Genomic DNA, 24,330 nt, shown 5'->3' on the forward strand with positions numbered 1-24,330 from the left:
CAAAGAAAAAAGTTGCCTTTTCAAGTAAAAACCCAAACCCATTTTCTTCACCTACACTTATTCTGATAGGCACATACAATCAAAAACCTAGCAACTCACCCTACACAACCTTTTTCTTCGTTTTCTCTCTATTCCCAGAAGCCATGAAAGTCCGTTGGCAAGAGTGTTCTCTCATACACTCAAGGCTGCACCAAAAGGGTTCCATTTTTCTGTTTCAGTGGTTTGCATAAGTTCAAACCTTCTAGGCAGTGCATTTTTATTTTGGGGTGCCAGGGTTTTTCATTCAAGTAGCTTCTTCTTTGTAGGTTGATTGACATGCTTCCCTTCCCGCGTTATTGTCGTGCTATTTCTCTTTGTACCTTTTATGTTAATTTTTCTATTGCATACTGGTTTGGTTATATAACTAACTGGTTCAGTTAGTTATAACAAACTCTTTTAACTGTCTATTATCTGGTCTTAAATATAGGACTTGTGTAACAGAGAATACATATACTCATTCATTTTACAATCAATAAATGATTTCTTTCTAATTTAATATTTAAAAAGTTAAGTTTAATTAAGCATTTAAAGTGTTTAAAGGTAATGTTTTAGTATTTATGCTACTGTATTTGCATATATTATGCATAATCGATGAAGTACTTAAACCTTGAGGTTCTCCCATCCAATTAATTAGTCTCCTGGGTTGGGCTCTCCCTTTCGTGCTTATGTCCTAACAACTAGTACTTGCTAGTGCTTCCACCGAGAGGTGGGCACCATGGACGTTGGTCCTCAAAGAGGGTGACAATATTAGGAGCTCCAAATTAAGTAAGATGAGCTCCTTAATATGGTGAGTGAGCCTCGAGGCTTCCTAATGGACTACTTTTGGATCAGCTCTCCTCTTCTACTTAAGTCCTAACAAGATCACACAAATATAATCTTCTGACCCCTTTTCAACCTCAAGTTACTCATTTGGTGAAAAAGAATTGAGACTGTATCTAGAAAATTCATATTAAAGATGGACTCAGTCAATAAATAAATTCTGTTTTCTTCTATTTCTAGCACTGCTTCTATCATTTTTTATATAGTAGCAAGCTCATGGAACTTCTCAATGCAGATATGTTTTACGACTATATATAAACATTTGCCATTTGTTAAAATTACATCAGGATTACAAAAAAAGTACAAACTCATTCACAAAATTCACAGACAAACACACAAAGAGCAAGAAGAGAAAGGGAAGTAAGAAAACAAACTGATGCATGATAAATAGCCCCTTGTAAGCGCCTATGCCAGGTTTTCATTGATTCCTCAGATTCACAACGAATAATTAGTGCATTTGTGTCCTCGACAACCTACAACCAATCATTTAATGATTGCTATGAGTAGAAATTCAAACTTTTATGGAATGAACAGAAAGCTGCCTTTACTGGGGTCTGGACAATAGAAAAAATAAAAATTACCTTATTGTTGGATCGTGTAGGACTACAAACGACCAAAACGTGTTGTACATTACCAACAAGCTCTTGTGAAACCTCAGATACCTGTTTCCCTCGTAGGCTATGACAATATGATTACATAGGCTGTTAATAGCATATATAAACCAAGAGAAGATGCAGAAAACAAATTAAAAAAACACTTTAACCAGATTCTTCAGAAATAAGAAAGAAACACTTTATTAGATACAAAACCAAATGTAAAATTTTTGTTTGTCATTTCACTGTAATTTCAGTAACATCTACTCTTTTAAGAGAGTTTACCAGTTGCTGACTCAGTAGCACCTAACTACAGCTTACATTATAAGTCTTCACCCTTTGTATTAGTTTTCTTTGTCAAGAATCAAATTAAATATTCCGAATCTTATTATAATAAATTTAGTTTATAGGAATGAATATCTCTTTTGGAGAAAACATAAATATCCTCTTATGATGTGTAACAAAGACAATAAGGCTATATAGTTATGCATTTCTAACACAGCTTTCTGCTCAAACTGTATCTATTTTCTATCCTTTAACATGACATCTAAAGTCCAAAGAGAAGTCTTTAGAAAACTTTCTCTGCCCAGTGGACCGACAGTCCCTGGAGATCATTTTTGGTGTGTATATGTCCAACAAATATTGAACAACAAATATAAACAGTTCTACCATTTTCAGAAAAAAGTTTTAGACTACTCCTGACAAATAATATCCTATTATGTGGACAATTCTATATTATAATAACAATACCAAAGCTAACTGAAGAAACTGATAGCAATCCTTAAATGTAATAGATGCAAATTCTAGTAATATAGTATGATAACAAGACACAAAGAAAGGAATTTGTACCTGGTATACTGTTTATAAGATCTAGAGTCAGGACTTTCAAGTACATAAAGAAATGGCCCAACCAAGCAGAAGTATCTCCGCTGCCACAAGGCCTCCCTAACTCCCACACCCTGTTACATTTTTATAGAAGATACATGATATAAGTATAACAGATTATGATGGAATTACATGGACAACAAGCAAACCTAGAGGATCTGAAAGAGATCAAGTTTAACCTTCCAAGTTAAAAGAGACAACCACCCTTCAAGATCAGCCTGATTCCAAGGACGAAGCAACTCAGAGCCGTCACCATCCTCCTCCTCAAAAATCTTTATCACATGCATCAGCCGATGATACCGAGCTGGTGAAAAATGAAAGGCCAATGATGGAAGCCTCACAGCAAGACGCGTTGCAGGATAATATGGAGTCTCTAAACGAATCTGACCACAATGAAGAAAAAAAGTAGGAATGCTTCTTATCAAAAGAAATTCCAACAGCTCAAGAGTTTTACCTGTTGAAGTTGTAAGATGACTCCACACTTGTCAATAATTGGGAAGAAACTAGTGTTAGTAGAATGGGCTGACTTATTCAGAGAAACTTGACTCCAATGATAGTCCCCATCAAACAAAAATGCTGATACATCACTTAAGACCAAATCAAATCGAAGGTACATATTATCCTCGGCTGATTCCTGCTGTTTATCATCCTGAATAAATATTTTCCAGTTAACAGATTAAAAAAGTTAAAAAAAAAAGACATTACAAAAATTATCAGGAATGTCTACCTGTGTACGAATCATCAAGTTCCCTAGGTCTAGTAAAAGCTTTGTAGCATGGGTATGGTCTGGACAAAAATCAGTTGGAATAGTAATCTTGGGAGCTGCAATATCCAAATCCAATGAAAACCTAACAGATAAATAACTAGAATTAGAAAAAAGCTTCTCAAGATGAAACCCTCTTGTTTGAGGAACGGTTACATGCTGGAACAACAAACTATAAAAGAAAATCCAGAATAATTTAGTATTACAAAAATTTTCACAAAAACATTTTCATTTCCTTAACATCTTCCACTTTGAGCTGCTTAAGTAATTGTTTTAAATATATGGTAGGTTTTTACCTAGATTGGTGACATTGTGCAAGGATCTGACAACTATATTGTATTTATTATTTCTTAAAGCTAACAACCTATCAGTAACAGATTAGCCAACAACTTGGGAGTTTCCTTTAGTTTCATTTAAAAAAAAAGGTTTTCATTACAGAAAGGGGATTTCTAGCGACCCAATACACAAACTAACAATCACAAGGAGCATTAAAGACTAACTTATAACATTTACAACAAAAGCAATGTCGAATTGAGTCATTTTAACGTGGTTAAGTTTATCAACAAATGTCTCAATGTGGCATGATTTGTCAACGGTTCATCCTAACAAGATAGGAGTTTTACATTGGAATCCATTAGAGTGTCACTAGGTCACTAGGTCACAATGTGGCATGCTTGATTTAGTCATAGAAACACCTATATTAGATTGAGCAATCAGTCCCTAAAAAGATCGAGAATGCCTAAATCTTTTCTCTAAATATGGTGTCCTACTTAAGATTGTGGATACAAGCCAAATCACTTCTTGCATAAACAACAAGATCATCTTCATAGACAACAAAGTAAACAGAGAAGCAGTACATCCTAGACCAATGATTAAGTTGGGTGAGTTGCTAAACCATTGGAGCACCCCAGTGCAAATATATGATCAGAAATTATGAGAGCCCAAAACAGAAGATGGTAAAATATCAAAGGTTCATGAAAGTTTATTTATCCATTCTACACTAGGCCAGACAAGCTCATGCAACGAATCTGTTCGGTCAAGAGAACCAATAAATCCTAGGGCAATGATTAAGTTGGGTAAGTGGGTTGCTAAACCATTGGATCACCCAATTCAAAACCATATGATAGGAGAATGAGAACCCTAGAGTGAAAATGGTAAAATATAAAAGGTTTGAGGAAAGTTTATTTATCTATTCTACACTAGGCTAGACAAAGCTTATCCAATAAATGTGTTCAGTAAATTTATGCATGCTTCAGTATATAAAGGCAAGCCCAAAAAGTATGCTACTAACAAAGAAAGAGGGGAGAATGTCCACAGAGATACACACAACAAATAATGGGGAATCAATCATTGATCAAAGATCCAACCCCAAGATACATGTTTTTTGGAGCAGCCAAATGAAGTGGCAAGGTCAATTATGGAGGCAAAATTTTTAGCTATAGCTTAAAGGGTTTGTGAACTTTGGATAGAGATCATTCTTGATGACCTTACACTATAATATGAAGCAACTTTGTGACAAGTCAACAATTAGCATTTCACGCAACAAAGTACAACAAGATAAAACAAAGCATACAGACATATGCCAACATTTTATTAAGGAGAAACTAGATAGTAGTTTCATAGCTATAGAATAGACCCCTTCAATGCTTTAACACGTATGATTGGAGGCATTAGTCCATGTAGTTATTTATACAATGTACATCATTAGTTCCAAGAGGATCCAATCAGCACCTATAAATGAGTGATAGAACAGTTTCTTACTTGTGGCTCACACACATAATAGAGCAAGACAGAAAATATAACCTGGCATGATCCTTTAATGCTCTGTTCATTTGCTGTTGTGCAGTGCGCTTCACCTCATCAATTGTCATCTAGGAACAATGATATAAGCTAATTAGAACATCCTTTCAACAAGATTAAACAGAACTTTCTAGCAAGTTAGAAATAAATTCCATTTTTTAGCATTAGAAAATATGTCAGCAGAAATAAAATGAAAAGATGAACATAGGCAGTACAATGAGAGCTTGAAATATAGGGAAGCTGGTAAAACTAAAATCCATATGGTTTTACTGATCCTATTTTCAACCCAGCTTACTACCATTCAAGATAAGAGAGTTTTCTCAAGTTTAGAAGAAAATCATTTATCTCTTGTTTAGTCTCATTACATACATATGATATACATATATACATTAATTGGATAAATTTGGAAACAAACACTGCCTATTCTAGGAAACAAAAGCCTGAGATTGTGGGATTGATATGCTAGTAATAAAATCAAGATATAGCCAACATACAGAATTAAAAACAATAGAAATCAAATCTGAAACTTCTCAAAATATCTCGCCAAGTTTGGACTTCGGATTTTTCAACTTTTCCCTAGTACATTTTCATTCCAATTCCTCCCTCTCTCTCCCCGCCAGACATTTTTGAGTACCAAATTAGTAAATTCAAATGTCCCATTTTCAGATAGTTTCTACGGGTTAAGTCTAAAGGCTTTGGTAAAAATGAAACAAAAGTTCATTGGCTTTCATTATGAAGTTTTTTGCTTTTTGCAGTTCTGGTTCATTTGATAGGAGAAGACGCTCTTATCTTTCACAAAGTCTCACCTCTTATCCTTCGTAATCAATATACAGAGTCCAGGCATCATAGTTAATAAATATCCAATTCCAGCTATGAATTTTAACATGTTCCCAAATAGCAGAGATGTTAAGTCAAATAATACCTGCACTGCAGCTGCAGTTTCTAGTGCTATTGTCTGACTTACAGCAGTATTACTTCCAAAGAATTTCACAATTTGATCAATGCTGTCCTTCAAGTACTGGCCAAACTCCAAAGACAAATCAGTAAACAAGTAAAGCAAACAAATTAAAAGTCAAGTAGAGGAAGGGAGCAAAATGACAAACTGCATACAGTCATGTAACATGGAGAAGCTTTGGCAACCATCCTCCAGTCCACATTATCATCAAAAGGTTTGTAATGGAAGACACCAACTAATGAATCATAGGAAGTCGCACTCTGAATGGATGTGAAACAAATATTTCAGATATCACAACTTGAATTATGAGCATAAAAATAAAAAATGCAGAACATTAACGTCAATGACAGCCAGACCTCAGCAAGGAGACCTCTTGGTGATGATAACTTGTATGAGCCCAACTTAATGTCAAAGACCTTTGTTTCTGGATAAAGCTTTATTGAGCAACTAAGGTCTTCACATGATAATTCAGCAACGGACTCTTTGGTTTCACCGATAAGCTTTGAAGCATTATGATTCATGTGAACTTCCACGAAAGTATGAATAACATCCGCCTTGCTATTTACAGCCAATTGTCCATCGTCGCCCTCCTTATATCCTATTATTTTATTTAACTGGTTCCAGTCCTCTTCACTGAAATTGAATTCATCACTTTCTTCTTTAGGGGATTCACTGGTCCTGTAGCATGATCATAGATGAGCTTCACAGTAAAATCTAAAACAAAATTCATTAGTTAGTTACTGATACAGGAAAATATCTTAAGACAAGACTTCACCATCCAAATGACCACCAAGATTTCTGTGCTTTCTGTTTCCTAATGTTATGGTTTGACTCTGCCGATTGTTCCACAAACTTGTGAGCCAACATTCTGCAAATATATAATACTTCAAGGTCAAAGAATAAAACAAGAGGGTTCCAAGGTCTAATATATGAGTAACATATAACATGCATAAAACTTTTGATTAATCCCAATCATGTGGATTCCAAAGTTGTAAAAGTGCATGTGAAGGAAGAGATATCTGATGCTCATACAGTGAATAAAAGAAGCATCTATAGATCTTTCTTTATAATAATACAGTTTCCAAATCATACACACCAAAACTCAACAATGTACAAAGGCAAAAAGAGAGCTTGCCTGCTCAAATGAAGTAAAATCAATATTAGCAGATTGAGGAGTAAGAATTCTTAATAAAATGGCAATGAAAACTGCAAAGATGCTTTTTCTAATTTCTAACCAATGATACATTAAATTTTTTTAAATGTATGCAGATGTACATAGACTGTGGTTATGATACTATAGTTGAATCAATTATAGGCTCACATATCCTTGTTTATTCATATAATTAATTCAATATTAATATTAAATACTACCGTATCAAAACAAACAACGTACCTCCATTGCAATATAAGTTCAATATCAAGCTCCCGATCTAGGTCTTCAATCTCTTTGTTGCCACTAATTGTAACCTGAGTGGGATCAGATTTAAGTAGTGAAGCATACAGAGAGATATATCTCTTCCGCAAGCTTGCATATCTTAAAACTTGCTCCCATGACATTTTTCCACTGACAGAAGCACAATATCCATAGTCAATGAAATATAAACATTAAACATGATAAAAAAAATGATCAACTAGCACCATAGATGCCACAAAGCTCTACTATTAGTTTTCAAAAATTTAAGTACAGCATTCTGAATGTCGAAGCAGCAAGCTTAAGAGGGTGTTGGTTTGATGAGAAAATAACAAACCAAACATCCTCTGAACTTTATTGAAGATGAAGGTTGAGAAATAGAACGAAGAAAGCTGAGTGGAAATTTCAGAACTGCATCTTCCTAGTACTGCTTGAGAAACTACTCCTTAAAATTTGAAAAGCAGCATAAAGATGAAAAAAATAAAAAAGTAATCGAAGAATAGTATCGGAGTTACTTAATAGTAAATTACGCTGTAAATTGGAGTTACTTATGCGAATCACACTCCCTGTCTACAGAAATTGGTTACAAAATTTAGCTTGGCAAAAGACAATAATCGGATGGTTCAAATACCTTGCCTTCTTTATCTGGTCAGATACAGCTCTGTAGGCGTATTTCCACCAAGACCTGGAATCAGCTTTTACTGGCACCAGTGGACGATAATGGGCATACTTTAGTCGTTGATTAAATGCAGCAAAGTTGTCTGCTAATTTCATGATATCCCCATATCCATCCTACAAAGAAAAAAATGCAAAGATTATCTACAAAAACAGACACAATCTCTAAAGACAAGAAAAAACAAGTCAAATGAACCTTGGATATGCTGATTGTAACATCGTCTAAGTTCACCACAGCCTTCTGTAAAGGATTTTGGCTATCAGCAACTTCAGTTGGCAGTAGCTTGGAGTACTTTGCCTTCCCAGTCACTGGTTGCAGAATGTACGAATGCTTTCTTAACAAATTATCAGCTGGCTTCCCATCTTTAGTGCCATACTTAAATATCTGAATGATTTTATAAGAAAATCACTTCCAAGAAACTAAGAAAAGAAGATAATAAAATTACAAGGAAAACGTAATAAAGTTATATTGTTCAGTCTTTCCAGTGCAATGATTTTCAAGTTAATATAATAAGCATCATTGTTCTTCCTTTCTACCTGGTAATATTAGAAGGTGCTACTCCTTTTTATGTTATTCTTCTTATGTATGGGGAACTTGTTACTGAATTGTTTATGGGGTTAGATGGTTTGTAACTTTTATTGATGAGTTCCTGTAACATAAACATACCTTATTAAACAGAACTTCTTAGTTTGTCCAACATTTCACGTCATTTTCATTTTTTTTTTCAAAAATCAGTTTTTTAATTCCATTAAACAAATCTGATTAGATAATGGACCGAGTATGTTAATGTTAGGTTCCTGGGTTTGGAACCTAACAAGAAAACACTCAAAAGATAGAAACAAAAATGAAAGAATGAGTTTTGCTATTATTCACCGTAAACGAATCTCTTTACAGGGACTGGGTTTGGGAGCATAACCTCCCTCTAGAGAGCCTAACCTCCCTCCTCAGGATGACAAACCCTGTTAGACTACAATCAAAACAATCGACCCCCCACTACAATTGATTATTTGCTATTTATACAACCAATAACCCCACTCTTCCTAACTGCTAAGGCAATTAAGGCAGTTAGACATTTAATGTTTTATTCCTTCACTCGTAAACTCTCCATCCCTAACATTACACCCCGCTGCCGAACAACCTTGTCCTCAAGGTTGGAAATGGGAAACTTGTCCACTCGGTCTCTCCTACTGATACCGTTTGGCCGCTCGGTCTGTTATCGCAACCGCTCGGTCTATCCTGTTGATACCGTTCGGTTGTCCCCTGTTACCGTTCGGCTTGATTAGGAGGCTTAGGTGGTGGCAAATCCTCCTCTTCATCGTTTTCCTCATCCTCTGCTAAGAGTACCACCCGCAGGCTCCTTTCTGGACAATGGTGACCGGGCAGGAATGGTCCTCCACATCGAAAACATCGTCCCTCTTCTTTTCTCTTCATGAACTCAGGATAAGGCAGGTTCCTCACCATTCGGCCTCTATTGTCGCTCCCGCCCATACCGTTCAGTTGCCCCACCTTACCGTTCGGTTTCATTACACTACTCGTTGCGACTTCTTCTCTTCTCACCGATTGTCCGCTTTCTGCCCCGCTCGATCGACTCGGATTTGGGTGATTGATCTCGTTTCTTGTGTCTGCCCTGATCGCTCGTTCCCATGATTGCGAATTCTTGGTCGCATTCCAACTTCCCCCTTTCGTCCTGAGCGCCGCGTCCTCCACGTCTCTCGCGATTCTCATCGCCACCGTCAACTCCTGGGGGTCCTGAATGCGCACCTGCCCCTTGATGTCCTCGCGCAACTCGGCAAGAAAATAACCCAACACCTGCTCCTCCGGTATGCCACGGGTTTGCCCTACCAACACCTCAAATTCGCGAATGTACTCTTCCACGGTTCCCTCCTGCCGCAACGTCGCCATTCGTTCGAATACGGACCCCCGAAATCCACTCCAAAATCGGCCGATCATGGCTGCCTTAAGGCCCTCCCATGAACGATTGGTGGCCTTTTCCTTCCAGAACTTGAACCAGTAACTCGCGCTGCCCTCCATGCTGATATACGCGAGTTCCACCTTATCTTCCTCCGCTACCTTCTGGATATCGAAAAATCGTTCCGCCCGATTGATCCAACTGTGAGGTTCTAGCCCTTCGAACGTGGGTAAGTCCACCCTCTTCCTCCAGTTATGTTGCACCCTTGATGATCGCCGCTCCCTCTTCCTCCAGTCTCCTCATCGCGCCTCCCCGGATTATCATTTACGGATGTTTGACTTCCATCCGAGTCTCCGTCATGGTTATTAGTCCTCGCCTCCATCATCCGTATTAATTGTTGCAGTTCCCGTCGTACAGCGGCCGGACTCAAGCCTTCACCCGTTCCATCATAATCTCCAACGCCTCCAGTCTTCCCTCCGTCGTCTCTCCATAACTCGTTCTTGCGCCCAATTTGGGATCCGGCAGTTTCTTGATCCTTCACCCCCACTTCGAAACGGCAGGTCGGACCAATTGTTAGGTTCCAGGAACCTAACAAGAAAACACTCAAAAGATAGAAACAAAAATGAAAGAATGAGTTTTGCTATTATTCACCGTAAACGAATCTCTTTACAAGGACTGGGTTTGGGAGCATAACCTCCCTCTAGAGAGCCTAACCTCCCTCCTCGGGATGACAAACCCTGTTAGACTACAATCAAAACAATCGACCCCCCCACTACATTTGATTATTTTCTATTTGTACAACCAATAACCCCGCTCTTCCTAACTGCTAAGGCAGTTAGGCATTTAATGTTTTATTCCTTCACTCGTAAACTCTCCATCCCTAACAGTTAACCTGGATCTAAGGATCATGCATGATCTCACCTAATGCACCCCTACCAACAAAAATGGGTCAGATAATTTAAACATAGAGTACGACAGAGATAGTGTTAGGAATAAAAGAGGGAAGTAACCTAATACGTAACCTAACAGATAGCTATAAGAGTAATCAATGCTGAGTCAGCACTAAAACAACCAGTAATTAACTTGTAACTAACTGTAACAGAAAAGCTAAACGTTAAAATGAGAGTGAAATGCAAAATGCACAAGACAGTTAATACCGGCTGATACAATATCTCCAATTGCATGCAAAGAAATATTGGCATGACAACTGTCACTACAAAGATGACAAAGAAAATGATTAAGTTTGAACACAAGCAAAAATGGGCATTGAAGGCACCAAGAAAAATACTCAAAAATTAATTTAAAAGGGGGATATCATGGAGAACGATGTCACTAAAAATCTGGTCTTCAACGAAGCCTTATAGCACCATGTGATCCATGTAATGTACCTCACCTAGTAGAAACACCTAGTGGGATAAGGTTATTATTGTTGTAGTAATATTAACAGGAAAAGGAAAGAACCGCTTTTCAAAGGATCATGATAAAATAACAGTGACACTGAGTCATTGAGATTACAATAAAAAAGCAGAACCACACCCCAAAACATCTTAGACAGACCATGAACAGAAGCCCACCAATTTCCCTACCCTTCTAGAGAACCAAGTTGGAACAACTCCTCTCCTCTCACACAGCAAGAATATCAACATTAATCATAAATGTTAGATATATTAGATTATTAGATATCTTATCTTTATCTTTTATCTTCAGTTATTTTGTTATTAATCTTTATTTGTATTTTGGACTTAGTTCATATTTCCTTTATTATAAATAAAGTACCTTACGTATACTTTCTACACAAGGAAGATTATTCTCATACATAATTTTTCACTATATTCAATATGGTATAAGAGCATAAGGGTCTTTCGAACAAATTTTGTCACCCCTTGTCCACTGCAGCCGTCACTACTATCAAAGTCGTCGCCGTTGTCGCCATCATTTGAACTTTAGTGACTGAAAGGTTCCCTATTGGATGAAAATTGATGCTTAGTTATGCATCATTCTCAAGGGTATCCTTTACTCTTCTTTAAAACAATTTTTGCATTCCTATGACACATGTTCTGAAGTCTGGAAATAGGCCAAATTATTATACACCAATAATATTTACATTTTTATGGTGTTTGTCATGATTTATTCAATGTTGTTGTTTCTCAGCATCCGGACTCTATGGCTAATTATATGGGTAAAATTCATGCTCTTCATGAATTTAATGAATTATTGCCTCTTGCCTCTACTATTGTCCAAGAAATAGAGCAATAGTCAAAGTTCTTCATGATATTGGCATTACACGGACTTGCTGATATATATTCCCATGTCTGTGATGAGCTTTTGGGTTCACTTGTTGTACCCAATATGGCTTCTATTTGTTCAACTCTTATGTGACTATTGTATTTTCGGCTTAGTCAATATTTTCTTTATTATAAATAAAGAAAATAGCAACATCATGATAACCAAACTACCTACTATACCCAAAAAAATTATTCTTTAAATACGTGATAAATATTGAAAAAGAAAAGGACTTTAAAGAAGTAAAAAAAAAGTAACAATTCTATGTAAATCCATAACTGTCCTTCCCTATCCCCTCCAGCATACATACCTGAAACCACTCTGAAGGGAGCAAATCTTCCCATGTTTTGTTAACATGCCATGGTATAATATTTGAATCTAGATAAACTGCAAGTCGATCAAGTTCAACAGACTGCAAAGCAATGTAGAAAGAAGAAATTAACAAAAAGAAAAAAAACACTAGCAAGTACCAGATGTATTGATCATTACATACACAAAACCATTACTTCCATTCAGAATTTATGTTTCACAGGCAAGGAAAAAAATTCATTGAAAGAAAATGAAAATTTAGATAACCTTTCTTTGTTCCAAAGCAAGATATACTTTAAAACTTTATCAAATGGATAAGCATCTTAATCGTACAAAAGGATTTCATCATTACAGCCAATATAAGTCACATTAGAACCTTTTGAATGCGATCTAGTGCACCTCCAGTAATAAAAGTCTCTTTCCCGGTATCATCAACTGTCACAGCAGAGAGTTTATCCAGCATAACTCCAGCTGCAAATGGTTGTCCTGGATTGCTAAAGCAAAATATGAGGCTATAAAAGGGTATAACATGAGAGATCTAATTTCCATTCACAAAACATTCCAAAATTTTCTACTACCTCTCACTATCCTCATATCTGATGTGAATATTAGAAATTGAAAGCTTCAAGTTTCCAATGATGGTGCCAATGAGGGATCCCAACCATGATTGATTCTTAAGATTAAAGAACAAGAGACATGAGTTAATATAAAGTATTCTTAATAATACAGAAACTTGTAGGCATAGGTTTACACAGAGAGACATGAGTTAATATAAGGTATTCTTAATATAAGGCAAATTTGTTACCAACTTTCATGCGAAATATTTTGTTTGGGGTTGGGTGAGGCTGGAATTTGTCCTTCAACTCTGGGACAGTTTTGATTGTTAACATATACAGATTTTGACAAGAAACAAGCAAAAGTTTTGTGACAGTGGTGCAGTTTTGGCAGTCCTCTGGTGAAACTTATAGGTATATGTATTTTATTTCATGAGTGTACATGGACTGTGAAAGTATTAAGTGTGTTTGTGATGTTTGAACTCAGCTGCGGCCTAATCAGCCGCTGACCAGCCATTGTGACAATTAAGTTGAGTTAGCTAGGAATTAGGACAGATGCAGCCTCTATTAGGGGACTAGAGCTAGAAAGTTATCAAATTGACTATTGAGAATAATATAACGATCAAATGCACAGCATAAAATTTTCACACTTTCATAATAGCATTCATGTTTTCTGAAATTTCTTTCCCACTCTCTCTTCAACGTTTTAGTTGCAGCCTCTTTCAAAATTGTCTTAATTTGTAGCCTCAAGGATGCTGTTTAGCCCTACATTAACTAAATGTGTCACTAAAATAAAACATGCACAGTCCTTAGCTTACAAGATGCTTATAGGGCTGAGTAACTCTAAAACCCAAATTCTAAGAAAACCTGGAGGGAGAAAAATTCTGTGTATTTATCCAGCGATCTACCATTTTAATCATGTCCAAAAAATGAGCAGATGAACATAAAGTTGGGTGGATATATCGTGCAGGACAAAATCCAAAGTGAAAATCTACTATTTGTTTAAAAAAAACATTTATAAAAGTGAAATTCGTACCATTTCTGATTTTAACTGTTGTGATTTCTCCCAAAGTTTCAGTTCCATCTCCTGTTGCCAAATGGAAGAAAAGTGAGCTTCCTCAAATAAATCATCTTCAACCAAAAGTGAGTACACTTTATCTAACTCTTACTTCTGAATTCTTACCTGTATTCGGCTCTTCTTAGCTTCTTGGACAGCATCCTCACTACATCCCTCAACTTGAGTAGCAGGTTCAGCTAGTAAGAAAATGCGATCCAAATATACTAGGACTGGATCTTGACCAAGCCTACTCCATGGAACCTTAAAATAAACACAATCATCAAATGTGACCATCAGTCAAGCAGAAAGAAATATTTGACTTCTGCTAAATGGGTGCATGATGAATGAGAAACTATTTCAATAATGAACTTTTACCACAATCCACAACAAACCAAGAGGCCCGCATCTCTGTTTGTCCCCTACCAATACATATATAGAAAAGAAACAAGCTCTTACAGCTTTGGCAATTACAATATGCCCATGAAATTATAAAATAAAGAAGATAAATAGGAAAAATCATTCCATTTATACAATTGTCATGCTGCTGAAATAACCCCAAAGTCCCTCTCTTTTTTATCAACTGTGAAAAGCAGAAACCATAAAGTATAAGATAATTTTAGTTAATCAAAAGGAAAGAATGCTATTGAATCACCTATTGCATTGCTAAACAAATATAAGATAATATAAATTAGAAAAATGAGAAATAAAACAGTTGGTTACACCACAAATTAATCACACAAATAGGAGAACAAAGCTGGCAAATGAAAAATTATACAGAAAAAATAATTCAAATATAGTACTTTTGATGAGCTACTGTTGTGTAAATTAAAGCTATCATTTCTTCGTTAAACACGATCAAGGCTCAAAGTTCCCATTTGTTCATCTAAGCTCTTGTTATTTCTTTCTAACTCAGTCTTGTTTTCCTTTATGTCCATCCTTGACCAAAGAGGTTTGCAGTAGAAGGAAAGAGAGTCAATAATGGCCATTCAATTTTACAAAAATGGTCAAGAACAAAAATAAAATTAAAGTAAAATCAATCTTGGCTATCTATGCAAAGATTGAATAATAAAGATAGTATCCTCCGACTCAATGGATGCATACATACTTTACTTACAGGAAGCAGTATGAAAAATATATATATATATATATATATATATATATAAACCATATTCAACATATTATATTTCTAAATTCTAACCATATTCAACATATTATATTTCTAAATTCTGAGTAAGCAGTTGATCCCCCACCAACCTGAAGTTTCACTGATCCTAGAAAACCTGCCTTAACCTTCACTGGAAGTTTTAAAGCATTCAGAGCCTCAGGCTTCAGCTGCATATTCTTCAGCTCTACATCGCCTGTTTCATATGTAGGTAAAGATATTTCAGAAAAATTAATGAGGAAGATAAAAAGTAAAAGCGAGCAACTCTACATCCATAAACTCAGTAAGGATATGTTTGGAAGTTGAATTCTGGAGGGAAAAAGGAAGAAAGAATAAATTTTTCATTTCAAATAAATATCCTCTAATTTGATTTTATTTATGAAGAAATAAAATTATAGATTAGGTTGGATGTCCTAATATTTAGTTTATTTGTGTAAATATGATATAATTCTCTTAGTTTAAAAATAAGAAAATTGTCCTCGTTTTCCTTCCCCTCCAAAACCATGCTCTCAAACGTACCCACAGTCTTCCAATAATGATTATTAATAACTAAGATGCGTATCTGTTTGCACAGATGGACCTCACGAACAAAATGACCACGAAATAGAATACCGCTAAATCAGGATAGCTAGAACAAATTACGCATTTGATTCTCCAACACATTTTGAGAAAGAGGAAATAAACATAAAAAACCAATATAGCCAAATGCCAATTGTTGATAGTAGAATCATTTTACCCGTACCTTTTCCCACTCTCATTCAAAACTACAATGATTGGAGAACTAGGCAGAAAATCCACATTGATCAAAAACAACAGTTGCAGGCACAATTTGCAACTCGAACCACTAGCTCATACTCGCTAAGTTCTTCTGACACTATCAACAGATTAAACACTTGAAATTCAATTCGTCAAATATAAACGCCGAAATTAGTATCCACATTGATCGGAACAGTGCAGAAGTTTCACAATCACCAAAAACAACAGTTCCAAAGACAATTTGCTAGTCAAGTCACTCGCGAAAATCGATACGGTAGCCTTGCAGGACGAACTGATTAAACACTTAGTATATCCAATTCGACAAATATTAACGCCCAAATAACTACGTTGATTAATTCAATGCAGAAATTTCACAACCACCGAAAACAATAAGTTCAAACAAAATTAGCTACTCTAACGACACACGCACACTCGCTACGGTAGCTCTAGCGCTGCCAGCAGATTGAACACTTGAATTTCAATTCGACAAATTTAATTCAGACACAAACTCGTAGCCTCACTCTAATCTCAACTAGCAATCAAGTGAAAAGAAATAGCAAAATCTTTTATAAGGTAAGAAAGTGACTAAGAAAATTAAATGAATAAATAAAAAGAGTAGTTAGTCAAGATTTTGAGAACCTTTCCAGACACTGATCTTGAGAGCTTCTTTGTTGAGACCTCTCACATAATTGCCAAGGTACCTCTGTAAGAGGTACGCCACCTGATCCTCTAGCATCTCTTGGCGGAGTGATCATATACACCGCACGACGAAGTCGATCGCGGCGGTTACAGAGACGAAAACACGACGAATGACGATGGCGATGAGAAGGAAAAGAGGATGGAAAAACGGATATCGGAACGAGTGATTCGGAACTTGAAGGTCACGTGTTGTCGCTTTGGCCCCAAAAATAAATATAAATATAAAATGAAATGAAAATGCTACTATTACTACTATCTTGCTCTGAAAGGTACTCCCAGAAAAGTCGATCGCTATGGCATAAAATTAAGATGAGCGTGTAAAACAAAAGTTACAATACACGATTTTTCAACCGTAAGAGTTGACCACGTACAAAATTCCTCACGTGAGGTCACGTGTGCAACAACGTGGCTGTTTCGTAAGAGTGTAGGATTGTAGACAAACAGCAACGGAGTCGTGAAAAACTATAATAGTGAACGTTATTAAAATTATCATTATATTTATTGTTAATTAATGTTCCCTTCATCAGAGCAACTTTAACTAATTATACAGCACATATAGTTAAAAACATATTATTAAAAAAATATTATTTAGCATTTTTTGCTTTACCAAAATACGTTTTACAATGCGGTTGTCCATCGGTGGTGGACACGCTTGCTCTTCACGAATGCAATTAAATGACAGGTGGCCTGATCTGCCATGCTGACATCGCAAGCAGCTAGCACGTTGTTTATCCCAAATAATGAAAATCAAACTAGTTATGGAATCGGATTTCTCATAAAATAGTGATATCTAGATTCTAAGAGTTTTTCTTCCTTTCAGCCCAATCTTTTTTGGTATACTTCACTGGAATTTTTTTTTTTAAATTATTTATGAATCATATTTTCAAATTTTAAATTTTGGAAAACTATTTTAAATTAGATAATTTAGAAATATATTTTAAATAGTGTATTCTATAATTTTGGAAATGTATTTCAAATTGTGTAATTTGATAAAGAAATATATATATATATATATATATATATATATTATATATATATATATATATATATATATATATTGTATAACACATTTCTAAATTATATAATCTGAAAATACATTTTGCCTTATATAATTTGAAACACTTTTCGTATCAAAAATTGTATTTTTGGATCATGTTTGAAATATCTCATTGGTATAAAACATTAAACAAAACATTATAAATTTTGTTAATACATAACATATAGATAGAAATTATATAGAATATTAATAAAGTATCCAAAATAATAATTATGCTAACATAATATAATATATATATATATATATATATAAAGTAAAAAAAACTAAATAAGTTTTTCAAAAAGTAAGAAATCGTTATACAAAACTATTTAAAAACAAAAATATCACTCACAGTATCCTTGACTTTCACTAAAAATATGTTACTCGTGACTCATTTTCATACTAAATAGGGTGATCATTGTAAAATAGAAACATTACAAAAAAAAAAAAGAAGTATAATGTTTAAAAGGAAACTTCATAAACAATTTAAAACATATAACATTATATCAATAGTTATAAATATCATAACTCATACAGATAAATCTAGACTCCATTATTCAAATACATGTTTTGACAGGGGGTTTCAATGTAGATATGCACTCGTAGTAGTATTTATGTTTTACATAATTAATCATAAACACATGAATTATACCATACTACTCATGGAGTTAATTTTTTACATCTAAAACCAAAAGTCTAGAGTAAATACCTCTTGTCATTCTCTTATCCACCCCATTCATCTCTAAGTTGAATGACTGATAGTATAGTTGGATACCTTCTTTTGAACTCTCATATGTCAAGCATACACTAAATAGTCACCAAGACACATTATTTCTCCTTAAAATTTCTCTCAATAACTAAATCAGTCATCAACGTATCAATAATTGTTATATATATATATATATATATTATATATATATATATAATTATCATATGGTCATTGTACTCACCAGCAACATAAAAAATATACAAATCAATACCAAACAACAACAAAAAATTAACCAAAAACATGGAATATGAAATGGCACTCAATTGCATTCTTCTTACAAAATGGCCCGCTCAACGAGACATTTATGTCACTCAGCGAGCTGAACATAAAATTATTCCAGACTTGTAATGGAGAGTGGCACTCAACAGTGCCTTGCCACCGGTCAGCCTCAAATCATTCGCAAAAATGGTTGCTAAGTGGAAAAAAGTTGTGCTTAGCGAGTTGCAGCTAAAATGCTTCCAAACTTAAAATTTCAAGCTAGCACTGAAAGCTACAACAATCTCGCTCAATGTCATATCAAAAAATTTCCATTTAAAACATGTGATTTGGGAAACAAATGACATGTTCATATATGATTAAATCGGCATTCCTAACACGATGTTTAGTTCAAAATTAGTTCTTAATGTCATAATGAACACCAACTTGATCAAATGGTTAATTCCTCAATTTTCTTAATCACCACAGTCTAGCACAACTAACACGCGTTTCAAGCAATCAAACATACCATAGAGTTAAGCATAAAAGTAAATCAGATTCAACAAACCAAATTCAATCAACAATATCTCATTCACATACATAAAACATCTAAAGTCTCTTACCTGACAAATGACCAAAAAGCTCAAGGATCCTAAAACATCTCCATGAGCACAAGACACTTTATTTGCTCATACAAACAATAGAAACATGATCGTAACACACTATTAAGACTACTGATCAATAGAAAGTTTTATAGAAGACTCAAACATAACATATAAACTAGAATCACTTACATGCACATAAAAACGTGCAAAGCAAAGAAAAAAATATAAATCCGCTTACTCTGTAATAAAAACTGATCGACTATATTTGAAAACCTCGGACTACTAAGGTGTTCTTTAATATTTAAACAAATAAATAAGAAGTTATAATTCTTAGAGATAATAAAAAACTAAATAAAAGTTTAAAGAGATGATATAATTTTAGATAATAAAAATCGTTTACATAAATTATATTTATATTTAAATTTTTAACATTAAAATAACCAACTTGTTATTTAAAATATACTCTCACATGTAAAACACTATTTTCTAAACTCTTAGGTTAATTCTAAATGGCATGATTTTCGTATTTTTTTTAATATTTATTATGATCATTATACTCGTTCTATTGAAATTACTATACCTGTTTTAGTTTATCAATTAATCTAACAAAAATTATCTTAAACTGTTTTATTACCCTTTATTTTGTTTTATTTGAATTTGTTTCTACATTATGAAGTTGACAAATAATTGTACACAGTGACATATATTGATCGTAACTATTAAAAACACATGTGTTACAATTTTTTTATGATAATAAAATTAGTATTATTACGATAAAATATAAACATTTTTTTATAAATTTATTTTAAACAATTTTAATTTATTTTGTAAGTAATTTTATAATAAAAATAATTAAGTTTAAAAAACAAAATAGAATAAAATGATTAAATTTACTTACAAGATTAAAATTGATAAAATAATTATTTTAATATAAAAAAATTAAAGCATAAAATTGGAAAATAACCGTGTACATCAAGAAAAAAAATTATCTTTATATATATATATATATATATATATATATATATATATATATATATATAATAAAAAAAAATACATTATTTAATATAGCAATGATCATAAAAAGTATACACATTTAAAAAGTTGTCATTCTTTTTTTAAATTCTTGAAATTCATTAATAGTTAGAATCATAAGTAAAAGTTAGGAATGATAATATGATTCGGTCTGACCAATTTTAACTTTTCTTATACGTGACATACAGATTTGAAAATTGGTTCGTGAGCCATATAAGAATTTTAATAATTTTTTAATTGTTTAAATGAGTAGAAATACTAATTTCTATAAATTCATTTCTTAAAATAAAAAATATTTGTAGTTTTATAATTTATAATTTTTAAATTCAAGTCTATCAAAAATAGAAATAACTTTTAAGTAGATTTAAGACTTAAATGCTTACTTCGAGGAGGTGAATTTGTGTTTAGTAACCGATTTTAAAAATGAAGACATTAGATCTCTATGTTATGAAAAGTGCATGACTTTAGTTCTATCCGTTAAAATTTGATAATGTTGAACTGATTATGGATGATGTGCAAGAAATGTCAATATGGTAGCCGGAGTTTCTTTTCCCATCTAAGAATAGGGAAAGCTTGGGGTTCTCTCTTCATTACGGCAGCCATGTGCCTCTACCCCGAACAGGATTAACGCCACTCCTCCTAACCGGCCAAACACGTCATTGGCAGCAACGCGGATTGAACACGAATAAGTGTTTATCTACTATCCAATTGACAACAACAAAAAATCATTAACCTGTCTTGTCTTGTTACGTATTGGATACTCATTTAAAAAATATCTACATGTTTTAAAATATTCATGGATATCCATGGATACCCATTAATATTTAAAAAATATTTTATAATTTTTAAAATAAAATCTAACTAAAAATACAACAAAAAAATATAATATAATATTAAAAAATTAGTTTTAATTAAATTTAACTTAACAAAAAATAAATTAATTTTAATATTAATAAAATTTAACTTAATAAAATATAAATTAAATTTAATACTAATAAAATTTAACTTAATAAAATATAAATTAAATTTTAATTTTAATATTTATAAATAATAAAACGATAATTTGATACTTGCATCCCAACACACGTTTATAAACAGATAATAAAATATTCATTACTTCAGAATAATAAATATTTACCCATGAAAACTCATATGAGTATTTTTTTCATCCTATACTTAATACAAATAAATGAGCTATTTTTATGAAATAAAAAAAAACGTAAATAAGTTACTTGAAAGAAACATAAAACTTGTGGTGCTTGTATTGAACTAAATAGTTAATCTGTCTAGTATTTTTCTATGCGAGTGAGACTAAAATACTTAATTTGTCTAGTATTTTTCCTTGCGAGGTATTGAAACTAGCCGTATTGTCATCCATAATAAAAGTCTTACGAGACTTAAGCGAGAAGAAATTTACAAAAAATAAGTCACACTTGTATACCAAAAAAAAGTCGAACATGTTTGCTTTTATACCGTTTCCATTTTAGTTTTTAATTCGCATTTATTAATTTTCATATTTTACATCATTTAATTTTTTTACATATTTTTAAAAATCAAACTTAATTTTAGAGAAAAAAAAAATTATCTTACAGAATGAAATTTTTCCTCCATATTAATACTTGTAATGGCGAAAACTATACGACATATACACCAAGGATCACCAGTAATAAAAGCTAAAATAGCGCATTATACCAACCATCTCTCTCTCTCTCTCTCTGACAAAATAATGAGAAGAAAAAGGAGGTTCGTGGAAAAGAAGAGGGAGGAGGGTTGTGAAAACTAATAAATAGGAAAGGAGAGAACTTTGAAATTTTCTATATATCAATAAATGAACTTAAAATCAATGATTTTTAAAAACATGAACTAGAGTTACATAGACAAAATTAGTAAAAACTAATTATTAGTTAATAACTAAACGAAATGATAGGTCCGTAGAAGGGTTTTTTCTTTTTCAACAGTTTATTTGTTTCTTCCGTAAAGTATGAATAACATGGTAGTGTGTTTCAGACCTCAAACTTCCACTATCCCAATTTCTTCGCAGGCCACGGCCACAGCTACAGTAAATAAAAGTCTCCCTTCTTGGATTCATATTTAATGTTCACTTAAAAAGGTGAAAACATTGTAACAAGTTAAAGAAATACATGTAGTAGCAGTTAAGTTTCTTCGTTAAAACTTCGAAACTGTTTGCAACCACCACATCACATAAAATACTATATAACTAATACCTTTTTATATATATGTGATATTTTAAAAAATAACAAGAATCCTGAAAAATGAGTCATTGGGGAGAGAGGATCCAACACGCAACTAGCTTCTCTATGCGTATTACCATATACAGCTTCATGAACAAAAAAACCTTTCAGAGGAGGATCTCTTCTCTCTTGACCCTTCTTCATGGAAAGAAAAACTTCACTTCTACTTTCCTTCTCTTCATTGTTTTTTCTTTTCCTTTCTTCTTAGACAACGCTGAAGCGGTTTAACTGTTTTTTTTTTTCTTTTCTTTCTTTGTATTCTATTACAATACAAGTTTCATCTAAGCGGCAGCAACCGTCCCTGCACGAAACGAGTAATTCTGGGCCTTGTTTGGGGAGACAGATTTTCTTTGCTCCTTTTTTCTCAAAGCCTTCATAGAAGAAATGTTCTTATTCTTCTCCTTCGCTTCGTCTCTCTCTATTTGCTCTTGTCTACACTCTTCGCTGCAAAAAGGCGTGTCCCCTCTGCAGTACAAACAATTCCCACCCGTCAGAGCCATGCCAGAGAGATCCAACAACATTCACATTCAAATGGAAACCAAAATTAAATTACAAAATCGAAATCAAACCTAAGCAACACCATTGAAGAAAAAAAAGGAAAAACCTTCACTTTTGTTAGATCCTGACAAGAAACAACCCTCTTGGGTACAAATTTTAACAAAAATATAAATTATTAAGATATCCCAGCATCACACGTTTCAAGACCTAGTCGTTACCTACCGACATACATATCAAGATTTTCAATTTCCCATAAATTCATGACACTGCAATTGCATATCACTCAATTAACCATAACAACAGACTGTTGAGAACAAAAACATGTAACAATCTAAAAAATAAAGGGATGGAGAAAGAAAGATTTAGATTAAGAATCATAATAAAAACTGGAAGCCCGAAGGAATCTAATTTAAATCTAATTTCTCAAAAAGGGTACGGATTGAGGAATGTAATATGTATATTACTAATCGATGGTGCAAGAAGATGAATTCTGTAAATTGAACCTGTACATGAAGATGTCTCGATCCCCGAGTGGCTTCTTGCAAAGAAAACAAGCTTGAAGAAAGTGGGGTCGGTGATCTTCGAATCTGGCATCATAAAATCTCCCAGATCTTGGGGAAAGAATAGAGGGGTTCCTGAAACCTCTGTTGTAGAAAGTGCCAAAACCCAATGTTCTAGAAACAAAACCATGTTGGCTGTGATGGGAGTAGTTGTGCCCAGAATAGTCCGTGGAAGAAATCCAACCGTCCTCTTCGGAGAAACAATGTCTCTTGGAAGAACCGGCCATGGTTTGTTTTCACTGTTTCTCTTAGGAAACCGAAAGGAAAAGTGTTTCCCTGGGTTTGGTTTGTGGAAGGAACGAAGGAACACAATGAACAGAGAGTGATTGGGAAAAGGAGATGAGAAGGGTTTTATAAAGTGGTAGGTGAAAGTTTTTTTGTTCTGGTCGTTGAATGCGGAAACGAGAGGGCAATAATAAGGAGAGGCAGGTTATAACTTGCAATTGCAAAAACTAATCCCTCTGTGTGCATCCATTGGCTCAAATACCTGCATCTAGCTTTTAAAAAGTTTTATTATTCTTATTATTAATTCGAGGGGCACCCAAAATTACAGGCATGCCATTGAATGTGTAAGAAATGGAACTGTGCTTGTACATGTTGTGGCATTTTTGTAATTTGAATAAAACGTGAGGGTTTGAAGTGAAAATAGGGAAGATCTTTAACAGTTAGTTTGCGCTGTGTGAGAAGTGATGGGACCCAGTTTGGACCAAACC

General features: G+C 33.8%; 2 protein-coding genes across 2 annotated transcripts in view; both read right to left on the reverse strand.

Annotated features, from left to right (window-relative positions):
• LOC124822163 (uncharacterized) overlaps window positions 1-16,850 on the reverse strand; it is a 36,955-nt gene extending 20,105 nt beyond the window's left edge. The window contains 21 exon segments of the mRNA XM_088099251.1: window positions 1,233-1,331; window positions 1,440-1,536; window positions 2,301-2,410; window positions 2,516-2,719; window positions 2,791-2,985; window positions 3,064-3,184; window positions 4,903-4,970; window positions 5,822-5,917; window positions 6,010-6,114; window positions 6,211-6,532; window positions 6,630-6,722; window positions 7,248-7,418; window positions 7,897-8,057; window positions 8,137-8,325; window positions 12,444-12,545; window positions 12,819-12,936; window positions 13,021-13,115; window positions 14,033-14,083; window positions 14,180-14,314; window positions 15,308-15,411; window positions 16,611-16,850. Coding sequence (XP_087955377.1) covers window positions 1,233-1,331; window positions 1,440-1,536; window positions 2,301-2,410; window positions 2,516-2,719; window positions 2,791-2,985; window positions 3,064-3,184; window positions 4,903-4,970; window positions 5,822-5,917; window positions 6,010-6,114; window positions 6,211-6,532; window positions 6,630-6,722; window positions 7,248-7,418; window positions 7,897-8,057; window positions 8,137-8,325; window positions 12,444-12,545; window positions 12,819-12,936; window positions 13,021-13,115; window positions 14,033-14,083; window positions 14,180-14,314; window positions 15,308-15,411; window positions 16,611-16,707 — 2,733 coding nt within the window. The 5' untranslated portion in view covers window positions 16,708-16,850.
• A 5,665-nt stretch (window positions 16,851-22,515) lies between these two features.
• LOC148192644 (FCS-Like Zinc finger 2-like) lies at window positions 22,516-24,072 on the reverse strand. The gene is made up of 2 exons (XM_088098069.1): window positions 23,561-24,072; window positions 22,516-23,024 (listed from the first exon to the last, which is right to left on the reverse strand). The coding sequence occupies exons 1-2, from the start codon at window positions 23,842-23,844 to the stop codon at window positions 22,841-22,843; spliced, it is 468 nt and encodes a 155-aa protein (XP_087954195.1). The 5' UTR covers window positions 23,845-24,072; the 3' UTR covers window positions 22,516-22,840.
• Window positions 24,073-24,330: the final 258 nt, after the last annotated feature.

The sequence above is a fragment of the Vigna umbellata genome, chromosome 9 (genome assembly GCF_029865625.1).
Source record: "Vigna umbellata cultivar VRB3 chromosome 9, Vumbellata_1.0, whole genome shotgun sequence".
NCBI lineage: Eukaryota > Viridiplantae > Streptophyta > Magnoliopsida > Fabales > Fabaceae > Vigna > Vigna umbellata.